At 41.8% G+C, this 16286-nt stretch overlaps 1 protein-coding gene across 6 annotated transcripts in view; it reads right to left on the reverse strand.

Moving 5' to 3' along the window:
* The window catches only part of TRPM3 (transient receptor potential cation channel subfamily M member 3), a 410566-nt gene that overhangs the window by 375872 nt on the left and 18408 nt on the right, over nucleotides 1-16286 (reverse strand). For 5 of the 6 annotated variants that reach the window (XM_061470784.1, XM_061470783.1, XM_061470782.1 and 2 more), the window contains exon 1: nucleotides 6065-6242. The exons of the other annotated variant lie outside the window; for it this stretch is intronic. In XM_061470784.1, the coding sequence (XP_061326768.1) occupies nucleotides 6065-6223 (159 nt within the window). In that variant the 5' untranslated portion in view covers nucleotides 6224-6242. Of the gene's footprint in view, nucleotides 1-6064; nucleotides 6243-16286 lie in introns of those variants that run through there. 6 annotated transcript variants of the gene reach the window in all.

Here is a 16286-nt window from a genome sequence, read left to right on the forward strand (position 1 = left end):
AAGCCATTGCTCCTCCCAGATGAACCGGCCCTGGTCCTGCAGCCTCTCCTCACAGGGTAAGGGATCCCAGCCTCGCCCTCTCCATGACCTTCCCTCGGTTCCCATCAGTCTGACAGTGTTGTTCCTGTGCTGGGAATCCAAACTGGAGGTGGTACCCAGGCAGGGGCTGACAAACAGCAAGCAGAGGGGACAGTCCCTGCCCTCCCCTGGCTCTCAGGCCATGTCCTGCTCACACCACCCCAGGCACAGCTGGCCCTCATTGCTACCTGAGGACACGGGTGGGGGTGGCCCTGGCTCACCTCACTGCCCACCAGCGCCCAGGACCACCCCCAGAGCTGCCGCTTCACAGGGCTGTACGCACACTCCATCCCCTCCTCGGGTTGCTGATGGAGGTGCTGAAGAGTGCAGGCCCTGCATAGACCCAGCGGACTCAGCTCAATACTGGCCTCCAGGCAATGTCCAACCCACAACCACCTCCCTGAGCCCACCACCCAACCTGGTTCTCACCCACCACTGTGCCTTTCTTCCCAGATCATAACCTCACAGCCCAGGCAGAAGGATGTTGGTGGAGCAGTGCTGAAAGCCTGAAGCAGAGGCAGGTGGCATCCACTGCTCTCCTCTCGTCCCCATGATCCTGTCGCAGCCAGCAGTCAGGTGGGTCAGGCATGATTTACCTGTAGAAACTCGCTGCCAGCTGCTCCCATCGCTGGCTGCTCCCTCATGTGCCCAGGCGTGGGCTCCAGGACTCGCTCCTTGGTTTTACCTGGGGCTGGCCGGAGGCTGCCCAGCCTGCAGCTTCCCAGGCTGCTGCTACACTGTTCTGAAGGCAGGGGTGACATTTGCCTTTCTCCACTTGTTGGGACCTCCCTAATCTCCATGGCCTTTGAGAGCTGACGGAAAGCAGCTGCACAAGGTTGTCAGTCACCTCCCTCAGCACCTCAGGATGCAGCCCAACAGGTCCCAGGGGTGTGTGCGGGTCAAGTGCTCTTGAATGAACATCAACTGGACCACTGTCCCCAGCTGGTAGCTCCTCTCCTCCTTGAGACCTGTCAGTAAGAGCAGAGGCCCAGCAGACCTTGCTGATAACAACAAAAAAGGTTGCAAGGACCTACCTTATCTGTGTCTGCTATCACTGTCACCTTCTCCATTCGTAGTGATCCTGACAGGGAGACCATTGCACATCAAGGAGTCAGTGATCCATACACTAGTAAAGCTGAGTACACCCTGACCTGTGCTGTGCTGCTGTGCACATATGACTTTCTGTCTTGTTGCACTGCACAAATTCCTTGGCTGTAGGAGAAATATAGCCAACTAATTTTGAAAAAGGAGCCTGTGGACAGTTCCCACTCATTACCAACAATTACACCACCTGCACTGCCTTGCCTTCAAAGTGCAGAAAGAAATCACGAGAACATTGTTTCTGCTTACCAGCAGAAAAGACAAATACAGCCATTTCCTTCAAAGAAAATCATACAATAGCTTGCATGAGCAAAACAGGTCAAACTTTCAATGGACAAGGTTTACACGGTGTGCTGCACAAGGACTTGGGGACCATTCAACAGCAAGAACTTATTTTCGACACCCTCCAGCAATCTTCTGGATGGCTGGCATCCTAACACATTAAAGTTTCCAGTGAGGTTTGGGTCTGTGGCACAGAGACTTCTTCAGATTTTTCAGAGAAAGCTCTATCTACTTCTTTACCCTGATCAGGGGTCTGTAATACATCCTACCACAGTGTCACACTTAGTGACTCCTCCTCTGACCCTGATCTACAAACATCTGAGCTGCTCCTTCACATGGAGGGCAAACTCCTTCTTCCTCTTCCCTGCCTGTCTCTCCTGAAGGGCTCATCTCCATCCATCACAGCACTCCAGCCACATGAGCTCTCACCACATCACAGCTAACCCAGTGATGCTGCAGCTCTATAGCCACATGCTAAACTTTTGTTCTGGTGCTCAGCTCCCAGGCTGTATGTGTTATGTGCACATGCTGGAAACAGGTGTTCTTTTGTCCTGTTTTAACATACCCAAGTTGTTCTTCCCACCCTGCATTTTCGCTTTCTGCCTTTGCCCCACTATTTTGTCACTTTACTCTGGACTGTAATCTCTCTCCCATGTAACTCCCTGAATGATTAAGAGGGAATTGTTTTATTGGAAGGAGCTGAGAAAAAGATGGCTATTTGAGATAGAAAAGGTCTGCAAGAGATAATATTAGCTAAGTCACACACATGGCTGCCTCTAAACAATGCTCACCAGGCTGGTCAGCCTCTTGGCAAAGATGCTTTTGCCACAATAACTGAGAAAGAGAAAATGACAACTCATTTCTTAAATTCACAGATGTGGAACTCAGAGGGCAAACTAAACTTTGTTCAAGGCCCTCAAATCTGCTCCACAACAAGTCCCCCTGAAATCCAACTCTTCACCCACTGGGTGACAACTACTGTATTGTGTACTGTTCCTCAACCACATACACATGTAACTAGCTCAGCTTTGCCATAAGGTAACTGATTTCTCCCTGCCAATCCTTTGTGTTCATCCCATTTGATCTTCAGTGTCCAGGACAGGACCAATAAACTGGTTCACAGGTGTGATTTCACTGATGCCACAGCAAAGTAAAAGGGAAAAGTTGTATTTCATGTGTTTGTACATTTCTCACTTATCATTTTGTATCTGAGCTCATATAAATATCCTGTGGGAAGACTCAGCTCAAAAGCAATAAGAAAAACCTATTATCTTTGAACAATAAAGAAAATAAGTTGCTGTGAACAGAAACTGTACAGGAGAATAGCCACATACCTCTTTTTTTACTAAACTGGAACACTATACTGTGCAGCCCCTGGTCAAAATGGGTTGAAAAACTCATAGAAATCAGAGGCTGTAAGTATAAATGATACTCAACATCCTCATAGAAAGAAGCCAGACATTTCTCTTTATGTGCAGAAATTTAACATCCAAAATGTGATCTGCTGTTCCAAATGGCAAAACTTTCATCAATTTGAGCAGGGGGTTTCCATGCCGCTTTCTTTTATGAGTTACAAAAACAGATGATGGAGAGAAGAAAATCAGAGAAAAGGCTTAATTTCTAAAGCAGCAGCTGTACTTTAGTTCCTCAATATGTAACCCCTTTACTCAAAATGCAACTGGGGTCAGTACATTATAAACAAAATAACAGCTTTAAAGATAGAGACTGTTTAGAGGCAGCCACAGAGGTGATCTAGCCAAACTAAGAAGAGGTTTGCAAGAGCTATCTCAAATATCCTTCCCTTCCTCCACTCCTGCCAATAAAACAAATCCTCCTCTGTCACTCTAGGACTAATACAAAAACAAACTAAGCAAAACAAAAAGAAATCCCAACTGTTTTCACAAAGAAATAAGACTATAAATTTTTCTTTTGGAATTAAAGAAATAAAAGTCAATTTTCAGGATTATTGTTACTTTTTCACTGATTTGGTGTGAAACATCAGGATGGGCAATTTCTACAATCACATAAAAGAAAGGTTGAAAAATTATGATATTTATAGACTGTACCTGATAAGATTGATGCAGAAAAAAATAGCTTTTCTCACTGCTAAATACAACATGCAGTTACTAATTTAAAAGTTCTGCATTTGACAGCAAATCTAAACCGAGACTTAACACAGAGAAACTAGTTCTTCAAAACACCAAATTTTTGTTTTCTTGCACAACAAGAACACCTACCTAAATGGCTTTAAAAGACATTCAGATGAGACCCTTTATGCAAAATGAAACACACACCACCACCACCACCCTGGGTTACTCTGCATTTTGTTTTGAATAAATCCCAGTTTTAAAGAAGTCTGTCACATAGGTTAAACCCCAAAGATTGCTCTAAACAAGTGATTTTTCTATGTTTTCACCTATCCAAAACTGTCTGCAAACTGTAGCAGCCTCTCCCCTAAGGTATGCTACAAAAGGCTGATATACTAGCCTGCTTTAGGAGCAAAAGAAAGCATGTCCACACAGCCTGTCCAGTTTCCAGAAGATTAACTGACCAAACCTAACATTTCTTAATTAAAAAGGCACAGAAACCATCTGAGACTCCAGAATAATGTTATTATTACAAGATTAGGGAATAATAATGTACAAAAAAATACATGTGCACAGAGTCAGTTATGCCACCCTCCTAATTCAACACCCCAAAACTCCTCAGAGAAGTGACAACCTTTAAGAAATAAACTGAGGAAGACAAAGAGAAGTTACTACAAGGAAAACACAATCAGGCTGGCAAGGCTGGGGGGAAGAGCTAATGCTAAAAGGATTTAAATCTTACTCTTTTTTTAAGGGTTTGTTTGGAAGGAAGGGGGGAGGAAAAAAGATGGTGGTGGGAAATGTCTTAAGGATTAGTATTTTCTGTCGCTGCTTTTGAAAATGATCCCTAGTGAGTTATTCTTAGTGAAATGTGGTTTAAAAAATCCTATGCCCTCTTACAATAAAGTATATAAATGAAAACACAAACTAATTGCTACCCATTCACCAAAAAAAGTGTTTATAAAAAAACTAACACAATAAAAAAACAAACAAACAAAATCAGAGTCAGCCTTTCCCATCTGTCCTGCAGTTCATGGAATTCAGAAGTTTAAATGTAATGCAACTCCAGTATAAATACACCACTTAACTACTGTTTGAGAGAAGATAACAGGAAGAAGCTGCTTATCCATTTAGAAAGATTCTGGAAATGTAAAGAATAACTGAAGATTAATACAGACTTTCAATTCTGGCCAAACACCTGCAACCTGAGTCACATTCTGGGTTCTGCCGGAGTAAGAATTCATCTCTGCTGTAAGCCGCAAGAAGTACTTTGGAAGAACAGAAACTCAACGCACCTTTAAAAAAAAAAAAGCAAAAAAGAACCAAACCCCATCCTCAGCTTCATTGTGCATTTTTCTGATGAGCTGTGGCAAACAGAACTTTTACCTGGAAATTAAATTTAAGGCATCAACTGCAGAAAGTTAGTGTATCCTGGAACAAAAAAAAACAACAAAAAACCCAACTAAATCATAGTATTTTAATCTACAGTGTGTTACAGATGAATGTGGTGCTCCTCCTCTTCCCCCTCCATAAGAGAATATTACTTTCTCTGATGCTTTCTTGTTGCCATGGCATCCTTTCTACCGTAGGTCTCTTCATCCTTATGTTATTTCCCCAATTGGCATTCAACCTGTGGGCATCTTCCCCCCAGCTCAAAAGCTTATATACCAGTGTTTGGTTTTAAAACAATACACTTGGTCTATTGAGTGAGGTATATTACTGCAGACCTTATGGAGTCAGCTTTCAGTACGAACACACAACATTGCTTCTAAACACGAGGCCTGAGGTTGTACTTGTGACAGTGAGCAGTTCATCCAAAATTTTTTGTATGTTTTCCCAGCACGTAGCACTAGCATTCTGATCCCACAGAAAAAGACCACGAAGCATTCTAACAAATGCCGCTCACTTCTACTTGAATATTCAATTTGTTCTTTCAATTTCTGTGTATAACTTGCCAAAATGTTTGCTTTTCTGTACGTAATCTATGCTGTGCCATGCATCTTCATCAAGATGCCTGTCCATCCACCTCAGGGATTCCTGACATATCCCACCCAGCTGGCTGAAGGCAGACACCGCCAGGGAATACACCTTCACAAGAAGTACACTTATGGTTCTCAAGCGCATGTTTTCAGTCCACCTGCCTTCAAGTCTTTCGCTTATGACAGCTGCAACTCCCCTCTCAGCCGCACCACGCAGGCATAAGTCTCAAGCTATTACTTCCCAGCCACGCTGGCTGCACTCCCGCGCGGCTCCTACACCGACACCAGCAACGGGAGCTGCTGTTCCGGCCGCAGAAGCGCCAGCCTCGCCGCAAGGGAACAGGCACACACAGAGGAAAACGGGAGACTTCCACCTGTTAGAACTAGTCAGACACAGCGCATCAGAAGGGGCATTCGTCCTCCCGAAGTGCAACAGGTTTCTCAACACCACCCCCACCCAGCACCCGCCTTCGCGAGGTGCCCGCACGGAGGAGCGCGAGCGCGAGCCCGAGCCCGGTCGCGGTCGCAGACACTCACCGGCGGTGCGGCCGCGGAGGGTCCGCCCCGCTTGGCGGAGCCGCGCCGGGAGCTCAGCCGCCGCCAGGACTCCGCCAGCCGCCCGCGGCTGCCGCTCGCTGCCCCATCGGCGGCACAACCCCGCTCCGCCGCCCCAGGGCTCTGCTGCCTCTGCCCCATGGCACCAAACACCACTACACCCCCCCCCACACCTCTCCGCGCCTCCCTTACTTTTAACGGTGCTGCCCAGACTCCGCGGAGGGGGGGGAATACGGGAGGCGGGCCAGGGCGGAGCGCCACTGCCTTCCCTCCGGTGTTTCCGTGGTGGGGCGGGCGGCGGGAAGGGAGGGGTGCGGGGGGGGCAGCGGGGTGGCACTCTCCCAGGGGGATGGCCGGGCGGGGGTTGTGTGCATAGTGGCACAATTAGTTTCCCCGCAATAAACATGTTCTTTCTTCCAGTCCAGCAGCGCTTACCGGTACGCAACTTCCACACCAAGTCCAGCGGTTTTCTCTCCTGTTTACACTTGAGAGACTTGGAAACACCAAGTCAGAGGCAAAAGACGGAGAGATACCTTCTAGTGGCACACCTTTGGGGGCGGGAGGGCTGCTTTTCTGTCTCAGATTTCACAAGGGGCGTCTCTGGAATTAACAGTCTTTCTAATACTGGAAGGACCTGCAGTCGTGGTCAGGCTTCTGGATCCAGTATGCCTTACCAAGCACTTTAGGAACGTGTACACCAGGCTTATCAGCTCAGCGTGGACAGGACACTAGTGCTCTGCCATGCAGGAAAGCTGCCTCTCCTTTGCTCTCCGAGCTCTTTGCACCTTCAGGAGGTGAGAGTCCTCACACCTGGGCTAACGAGATGGCTAGTCAGCGTGTAAGTGTACAAGCTCAGGCAACAGCATTACAAGGTAAATATTTCATCTTGCTCTACACAGCCATATTAAAAAGGAATCTTGGTAGATACTGGTTTTCAGGGATCATTAAATGCACAGTAAGTGTTTTGCAGGCACTAAACCACTTATGATTTAACCCTTCCTACAAAGATCTCTCAGAGTACCATTTTACTGAAAAAGTCAGTTGTATGGTGCTCTCTCAAAGCTTCTGAAGTAGCTGAAATAAAACCTAAATATTTTTAAAAGATGATATGACATTGTCATGAATAATATTATTCTAGTTATAGCCACTGTACTTCAAATGATTTATGAAAGGATATATTTTCCTTATGGTATATTAAATGACATCATAATAAGCAAGAAAAATGGGTGAGAGTTTCCAAAGAACATATTAAATTCTCTGAAATACAGATTGGAAGTTAATGACTAAGGATTTTGTTATGGTATTAAGTAGTCTAACGCCCTTCACACCCCTAATCAGACTCCTGACTCGGTACCTTCTATTCAGTGAAGGTAGATGTTACTGGAGGGTCTTTTCATTCCAACATGTCTAACTATAACAAGTTAGTTCATTTGGGTGAACTATTCTCATAAATTCTTTTAGCTTCATTTATTCCCCACTGAGGTACATTAGTATTGGGTCATCTTTGCTGATGAAGTCAATTAGCTTTATCATTTTTTATGGTATTTATAGATCAACCTCTCTGATGTCTTTGTCTCCTAGTCATAACTATCAAATTTCTGAATTCCAGTGTTTTTCTTTAACTATGCATTAGAGGAATCTAATGATTTTCACATCCCACAAAAATTTGTAAGCAGGTTAATTTTTAAAAACTCAAATCATATAAACCCAGAAGACATGCTCTTAAGCAGTCTTGTTGGGAGGGGAGAATAAGAGTCTGTAAAGGAATTCATGGACTGGATACAAAAACATTGGTGTTACTCATTTGTCAATAGTCCTTTTTAATTCTTTGGTAGCTAGAATATGAAGTTTGGTGCCTGTTCAGTTACACAGACAGTGCTGTACTACTTAATCAGCTTTCAGTACCATGTAATATAAAACAGAAAAGCAAGCAAATGTTCTTATATAAAATAGCTTTGCTATTTTAAATAGACTACAAACTTGAAACTAAAATAGAACAAAATCATAGCCAAGAGCAATTTAAGCTTTAGTAAAAGTAGTTTATAACACAGGTCATTTGAGTAACATCAGAAGGTCAAATGTTGTGAAAAGCAGTTCACATGTCAATAGAAGTGAAAATATTGTTCCTTTTCAGATGTTAAGGTTGAGGTTTCAGCACAGAAAATGGCTTACTTCTTCTTATTTCAGTCCATAATTCATCTGAACCTGACAATCCAAGTGCCAGTCCACTTTTATGTAAACCGTGACACTAAGATTCAGATTGTTACAAGGTCTGAGAGGATTTAATGCAACATTTATGTTTAATAACCACCTACATAGGATTGGTTTCTAATATTTATACTATACACACCGTATGTTTATTCCTCATATGCTTGTAAACATTGCTGTTGTGGCTTTAATCACCCAGACTGTATGCCTGGCAGGAAAGTATTTTCATCCTGAGCAGAGAAGGACATGACCACATATTATGCATGCAGTAGCCCGGTATCTTTATTTCAGCCTTTCTCATTTCATCTACATGTTTGCTCTTCACAGTCATTTATAAGTATGTTCAAATATTTATCAAGCACTAGAAGAAGGCATGTCAGTAAGTGGTGAAAGGGCTCCATTTGCCTGATTTAAATCTTCAAGCCTAGCAGAGTCTAAGATCCACTGAACTATCTGGGACAAGTTTTAGCTACCCAGAGGCTTGGAAGCAGTCATTCAGAACCTATGAAATGTTTTCACTACACTTTACATAAGCAAGACAGAAGCCATAATGTAATTTATGTTGGAAGGGACCACTGGAGTTTACCTGGTTCATCCCTCTGCTTTAAAGTAGGTACACTTAGATAAGCTTGCTCAGGTCTTTAGCCAGTCGTATTTTGAAAACTACGTTGGGAAAGACCTTTAAGATTGCCAAGCCCAACCTTTATCCCAGGACTGACAAGTCCGCAACTAAACCATGTCACTAAGGGCATCTACATGTTTTTTGAATGCTTCCACAGTGATTCCATCACTTCCCTGGGCAGCGTGTTCCAGTATCTGATCACCCTTTCAGTGAAGATATTTTTCCTAATATCCAACCTAAACCTCCCCTGGTTCAGCTTGAGGCTGTTACCTCTTGGCCTATCACTCGTAACTTGGGAAAAGACACCAGACACCTCCTCTCCCCATTCTCCTTTCAGGCAGCTGTAGAGGGTGATAAGGTCCCTCCTTAGCCTTCTCTTTTCCAGACTGAGCACCCCCAGTTCCCTCAGCCATTCCTCATAAGACTTGTTCTCCACACCCTTAACCAGCTTTCTTGCTCTTTTCAGGACCCACCCCAGCAACTCGGTATCTCTTTTGTAGTAGGGGGCCCAGAACTGAACACAGTATTGGAGGTGCAGCTTCACCAGCGCTGAGTACAGGGGGATGATCACTGCTCTGGCCCTGCTGGCCACACTATTTCTGATACAGGCAGGATGCTGCTGGCCTTCTTGGATGCTTGGGCACAAGCTGGCTCATGTTCAGCCATTAGCGATCACCCCAAGGTCCTTTTCCTCTGAGCAGCTTTCCAGGTGTAGGACTTTGCACTTTGCATTGTTGAATGAAGTTGGCATTGACCCACCTCTCAAGCGTGTCAGGGTCCCTCTGGATGACATCCCTTCCCTCTAGTGTCAACTGAACCACACAGCTTAGTGTCGTCACCAAACTTGCTGAGGATGCATTCAATCCCACTGGCCATGTCACTATCAGACGAAGATGGTGAGCAGGATCAGTCCCAATACCAACCCCTGAGGGGCACCACTTGTTACCCACCTCCAGTTGGACATTGAGCCGTTGACAGCAACTCTTTGCACACAGCCATCCAGCCAATTCTTTATCCACTAAGTGGTCCACCCATCAAAATGATGTCTCTCCAGTTTAGAGACAAGGATGTAGTGCGGGACAGCATCAAATGCTTTGCACAAGTCCAGGTAGATTACGTCAACTGCTTTGCCCCTACCTATCAGTTCTGTAGCCCCATCATAGAAGGCCATCAAATTGGTCAGGTACAATTTGCCCTTGGTGAAGCCATTTGGAGCTGAGCTCCAAATAAAGCTGACTCATTAGCTGGAGCGGCTGAAGTAGCTTTGCATTGCTCTTAGCATTCGTTACAGGTGCTGTATCTGACTGGCAGTATTGGGATGGATCAAAGGCCCCTTCTCCCAGAAAATACAGTTTAAAGCTGCTTTGACCAGCCTGGCAAGTCTCCTACCAAAGCAGTTCTTCCCCTTCTTTGTCAGACAAGCCCCATCAGCCCTCAGTAAACCCAGTTTCCCAGAACAAGTCCCATCATCTAAGTAACCCTGACTATGGCACCACCCTTCTAACCATTTGTTAGTCTGCTAGATCTGTCTAGCCTTTTCAAGGTCCTCAAATTTTCTAGTATCTAGTAAGTTATTCTATATTCAGGTGAAGTAGCAAACCTATTATTAGCTATTCTAATAATTCCTATGTCAGTCTCATTGGGCAATGACCAACACATGTTTCAGCTCACCCAGGGCTAGGTGAACAGTGATAGCTTCACGGCGCCCAGCTGGTCAATGTAAAACCTCAGATTTCTTACAGCTTATTTCTATCTTGCTGCTTAGTACAAGCACATTTTTTGTTGTTGTTGTTTTGTGAGACTTACGGGAGTTTAACTGTCAGCCTTTTGCCATTTCTGTGGGGTTTTTTTCATTGGTCAATATGTTCAAAAGCTAGGGATGAAACCAGAGGAGGACAGATGGCTGTCTTCTTTGAATACATTCCTGAAAATGAAGGAAGGATGCCAGTTCAAGTGTCTAGTTCTGCTTGATAGTAATTTCCTCAGTTGTGTTTTCCCTCTAAAAACTAATTATAAACAATATTAATATTATAAATATTGAAAGTTATTATCAGAGACTTTCAGGAAATAATTTAGTTAAATAGCTTGGTTGAAATAAAAATGCACTATGGATGAGTAATTAAGAATGTGTGGTGACAATATTTTTGGAAGTGGAGAAAAAAAATGGCTATCTGTTCTTGTTTTCTGTCTTTCATTGCACAAATACAGAAGTTAGGATGCATGTATAGCTGAGCCTATAAGAGTGAGGTAGTCCCCATGGTAAAGCCGTGCTTAACCCACTGGACACACACTAGTCCATGTGAGCTCATGGAAAACATCCAAGGGTATTGGGAGAGCTGGCTGACATCAATGTGAGAGGCCACTGTCATTCACCTTTGAAGGGCCATGGCAATCATGGGAGGCTCCTTTTGACAGGGGGAGAAAAAACAACAACGACAAAATCCAAAACCATCACACCAATATCCAAGAGAGGCAAAGAGGATCTGGGGTACTGCAAGTTAGTCAATCTCACCTCAATCCATGGGAACATGTGGAGCAAGTACTCCTGAAAGCCATTTCCAGGATCATTAAGAACAAGATCATAATTAGGAATAGCTAGAATACCTTTACCATAGAGGAATCGAGCCTCACTTACCTGATTGCCTTTTGTGATGAGATAACTGATTCTGGGCACAAGGGAAGAGCAGTGATGTTACACAGCTTGACTTGCAAAGTCTTTTCTCTGGTTTCCCACAGTACCCTTCTAACCAAACTGCTAAGATATGGGCCGTATTAGTGCCTAATAAGATTTAGTGCCTAAAAAGATGGATGGCATACTGCTGAACTATTAGGGTTAAAGGGTTTTGACCAGCATAAACTACAGCACAAAGTCCAACTGGTGCCTCGTTCCTAATAGCAGCCTTTGAGGATCGATACTATCAATACTGTTTGATGTCTAATGACATAGGTGGAGTCTGCTTTCAGCAAGTTCGTAAGTGATTCCACACTTGGGGAAAGCAGTAGGTACCTGAGGGAAAGGCAGTGCTGCTACTCAGTGGGATCTGGACAGGTTGGAGAAACAAGCTGATAGAAGGCTCATAAAGTTAAACCCAGGAAAATTCTATGTTCTTTTACAGTATGAACATTTTGTAAGGTCTTACATCACAAGTGTATCACAAATATGAAATATCTTCAGTGCTTTCATTCCCAGTTCTTTGATCATGTTTTCTTGACCACCTCAAGCTTCAGAAAATTATGCAACTACTTCATAAACTCTGCCAACTCCACAAAAAGATGTAAACAAAGTTTACATCTTTTCTTTGATTAGCTTTTCGTGGGAGTAATTACTTCAAGGATATTGTACAATAGCAGAAGGGCAGAAAGGTTGTCTGTGAATTCTCCTTTTCAAAGTGTGGGTCATGATATAAAAATAGTTTTCAAAGGCAAAGTTCTGTGCCAAACTTTTTTTCATTTTAGAAAAAAGCAATTTCTCACAAAGTTTCTGCCTTCCACAGAAAAAGTAATAATGAAAGAGCGGATGTAAATTACTTGCTTTTCTCAAAATGGGAACAATGTAATTGTTTCTTTCGTGGATCTGTTGCTGGGAGTGGGTCATACACATCTGGTTTGTATCACTGGCATTACGGAAGATTTTTTCCATTCTCCAGTTTATAGAGTTTTAATTAAGAAAGTTAAATATACCAGGATCAAAGTCTTGCAGGGCTATTTTTCAGAAATTTGGTATTACACTTGCTGCTTATCATTTGTATTGCCTAGCACAGTTTTGTTTTCTTTTTTTATTTCTCCCAGTTTTGTAGACAGACAAATCAATACCAGTATTCTTTGGTGAATACTTAGAAAATGCTCGTTTAGTTCATCCATAACGTATTTTGAGAGAGGCAGGAGTCCAACAGCACACAAATTTTATTTTGAAAGAAAAAGTGTGACCACTCTTTACTGGTTGTACAATGAATGAAGGTGATCAGTCACTTTTCCATAGTCAGGAAACAAAACCAGCCCTGAAGCTCAATTAGAATTCATACTCTGGCTGGGCCATCAGAAAGTCTGAAATAATAGATTTTAGGTAATAAAGCTATCTATTATTGAAATTCTTGGTAATTATCGAAGTAAAATTTATTTTCTAAAGCACAAATCTACAGCAGTCTCTGATTTTTTTGAAGATTATAAATGAAACCTTTTTCTTTAAAAACTGAGTCTGTCCTTGATGGAAAGAAAAGCTATAACCTAACTAGGAATAGGCTTCTTGTTTCAAAACAAAACATTGGATTAAACATTGGAGTTTTCTTCCATGCAATATGAAGTATGCGGAGGCAGATATTGATTATACCAATAATATAGATTCTTAGAAAATGAACTATATATATGTTTGCCTGAGTCATCATCATAGGATAGCAAATTGAATAGAAAAGCACTGTTGGCAATTTATGTCTGAAAAACAGTTAAAGTGACCTCCTGTGAGTCACACCAACTTTAAAACTCAGCTAAGTGTTGTTAACCTGTATTCGCTTATTTCTGTCTAATGCCATAGCCAGCCGATCATTCTTGCCTTGGAGTGTTTAGACGGGGAGACACCTCAAACAGAGTTTTCCAGATCACTATTGAAAGAAACAGTATAGAAACATACTGGTGTTTAATAATGCCTCCTTCTAAAACATGTCTAGACACCTCATTAAAGTATAACAGGACAAACAAAGGCACAATTTTTGTGGTTTCTTAGAAGCCCTTAGTGTAGTATTTATTCAAGGTGAACTCCCACTCAGAAGGAAGGCGTTTTGAGCACAGACTGGAAGATCAAACTTTCAACGTCTTAAGTTTTAATTATGCTCATTTTTTCTCTCTCACGTTTGTTCACATCAAAAGGTCACAGTCCCCACCACAACATTGTCAGAAACATTTGTAATACCTTTGAAAGCAAGCAGACAGCATGAACAAATACTGTACAGTATTTTTGCAAAGGCTGTTTTTTATCTTATGCAAAAAAAAAAAAAAAACAGTGAGTTCAGAACAAAACAAAGAATTGCTTGACTTGGAATTCAGCCTGTTTTTACAGAAATGTTAAATTGAATATTCATTTCAAGACACATTTAACACTTGGTAATACAGCATAAAGAGAACATTTGATGACACAACATATTTGTGCCACACTTAATCCATTCAGATCAGGAAATATTAAGTCCTTCCTCTGATTTTGCATCTCCATTCCCTGTTAGACTATTAATATCCAACATCACAACTAATTCACTGGTCTGCTCTCTCTATAGGAATCTGTCATAAAAATGCTTGAGTAGCAGGGTATGAACCCCAGACAACCCAGAAAACAGTTTGCAAGTAAGGAAGAAAAACTTCCAGGGAAACAGGGAGGGGCAGTATTTTATAACTATTTTCTCAGATTTTTCTGAAGTCCCTTTAATGCCCTTTTTATTTATTTAAGGAAAGAGCAGAGGTATTCAGTTCAAAAGTTCTGGAAAGCTTGGTAAAACTAAGTTTTTTGGTTTTTTTTTTACTCACTTTTCTTTATTTCTAAAAGAGAAATCCTTGTGAGAACCACCATCCAGCCCTTACTAAAGAAGACTTCCCAACACTAGGAGGTCACCAGCTTGAATGAGGTCTGTGTTTATCTGATAGATAGAACTGGTCTGTCTCACCTGCAAAAGTTATTAATTCCTCTTCCTTGATAAAAGCATAAGAATCTTATTTGTCACTTTAAGATTGCCTTCATTCTTCTAGTACTGCCAGACTTAAGGCCAAGTTTGAATGGGGGTGACCCCAGAATTTCTTCATCTGGGCTACCATGCATGAGTCCTTGCAGAAAGGAAGCCCTGTAGAGGATCAATATTGAAATAGTCTGGCCAGCATTAGCCATTAGATTTATGTAAGACAAATTTTGTGATCTTTTAATCTAATTCTTACTTCTGACACCTGAGAGATGGGAGCTTAATAATTTGCATGTTATTCACAAACATAAAGACTGTGACTTTTATTGAGTTGAACATCATAATATTTTCTTTCAAATAAAATTAAAATCCTAACCCAGCAAAGCACTTGGGCCAATATCAAGTTTGAAATTAATAGAACTGCCAGTGATCTTTATTGGAGCTGCGTCTCCTCCATGAAGTACTGTTGAATACGTAAGTACTGCTACACGTAGTATGGAAGTGTCAGCTATTAAAGGTTTGATTTTCCCATCACCAACATTTTAGATAAGAAAGCTGGTCCTATACATTGCATTCTGTAATAGTTTTATTAGACAAAATCCCAGAATACAAAAGTTACTTTCTTGGGCATGAATGCATTTACCTCTGGAACTATATACATGTGTAAATAGATTAGCACTTGAACCTGCACAAACTTTTGCAATATAAAACACTAGCTTTACTCTACTATATTCCTTCCTCTGCTTGTAACAATTTGAAGGAATTTACCTAATGAGTAGAAGAAAGCAGTGCACAGTTCAAAGTGTGGAAATGTCCTATAGGGGCCATTTCCAATAATGTTCTATGTGTAGCCAAGTTCTTAGTCTGTCAGTTACAATTAAAAAGTTTTTTTTTAGACTTAAGCATATAAAGAGAGTATTTTCTCTGGACTGGGATGAAAAGTAAACCAACGGACTTCTTGTGGTTTGTCTCACTAGCACAAAAGTATTAGCACATGATATTTTCCGTAAATAGTGATAGACATCTTTTTAACTTCAACTGTACCCTGTGAATTCTGGAAATAATAGTTACCATGGTACCCCGGGTTCTTTCAGCAGTTTAATTCCTTCTCAGATTTGGTACAGCTATGTCATTTAATGTGATCAAATACTCAGAGTGATTGATTATTTATACCAACAAAAGAATGTTTGCTATCACCTAACATTCTTCTTTTCTACTGAAATGAGAGGCACTTTGATTTTGTAGCAAAGATTTATTACGTTGAAATACAAATGAATTACTTTTTATCTATTATTAAGACATAGACTTCACAATAGAAAAATAGTTAAGTAAATTATTCATGACTTTTTTTCCAAATACTTCACATTTTGATGCTCTGTGTGTTTTTAACAGAAATATTAAAGCTGGTGTATGAATGGAGTAAGCATGAATCGAAACACTATATGGCCACTTGGATCCATATATCTCGGTGCTTGCGAGTGTTAGCATGTGTGAGTGAAAGAGTGAATGCATGAAGATGATGAGAGAGCAAGTGTGAATACATGAACTCAACTTGCTTAAAAATTTCATAAAAAAGGATCAAGTTTTCCTTCCAGAAGATTTCATGCTGAGTTACACTGCATTACTTTTCCTGCAATATACATGCATAAATCTTTAAGATTGGTTGACAATGAGAAAGCGTCGCTCACTGGGACTCCAAAAGTCTCTGAAGCCAGATGGG

The sequence above is a fragment of the Pezoporus flaviventris genome, unplaced genomic scaffold (assembly GCF_033815535.1).
Source record: "Pezoporus flaviventris isolate CSIRO_AGI_PZ_B2104156 unplaced genomic scaffold, CSIRO_AGI_Pfla_v1 ptg000064l, whole genome shotgun sequence".
In the NCBI taxonomy this organism is placed as follows: Eukaryota; Metazoa; Chordata; class Aves; order Psittaciformes; family Psittacidae; genus Pezoporus; species Pezoporus flaviventris.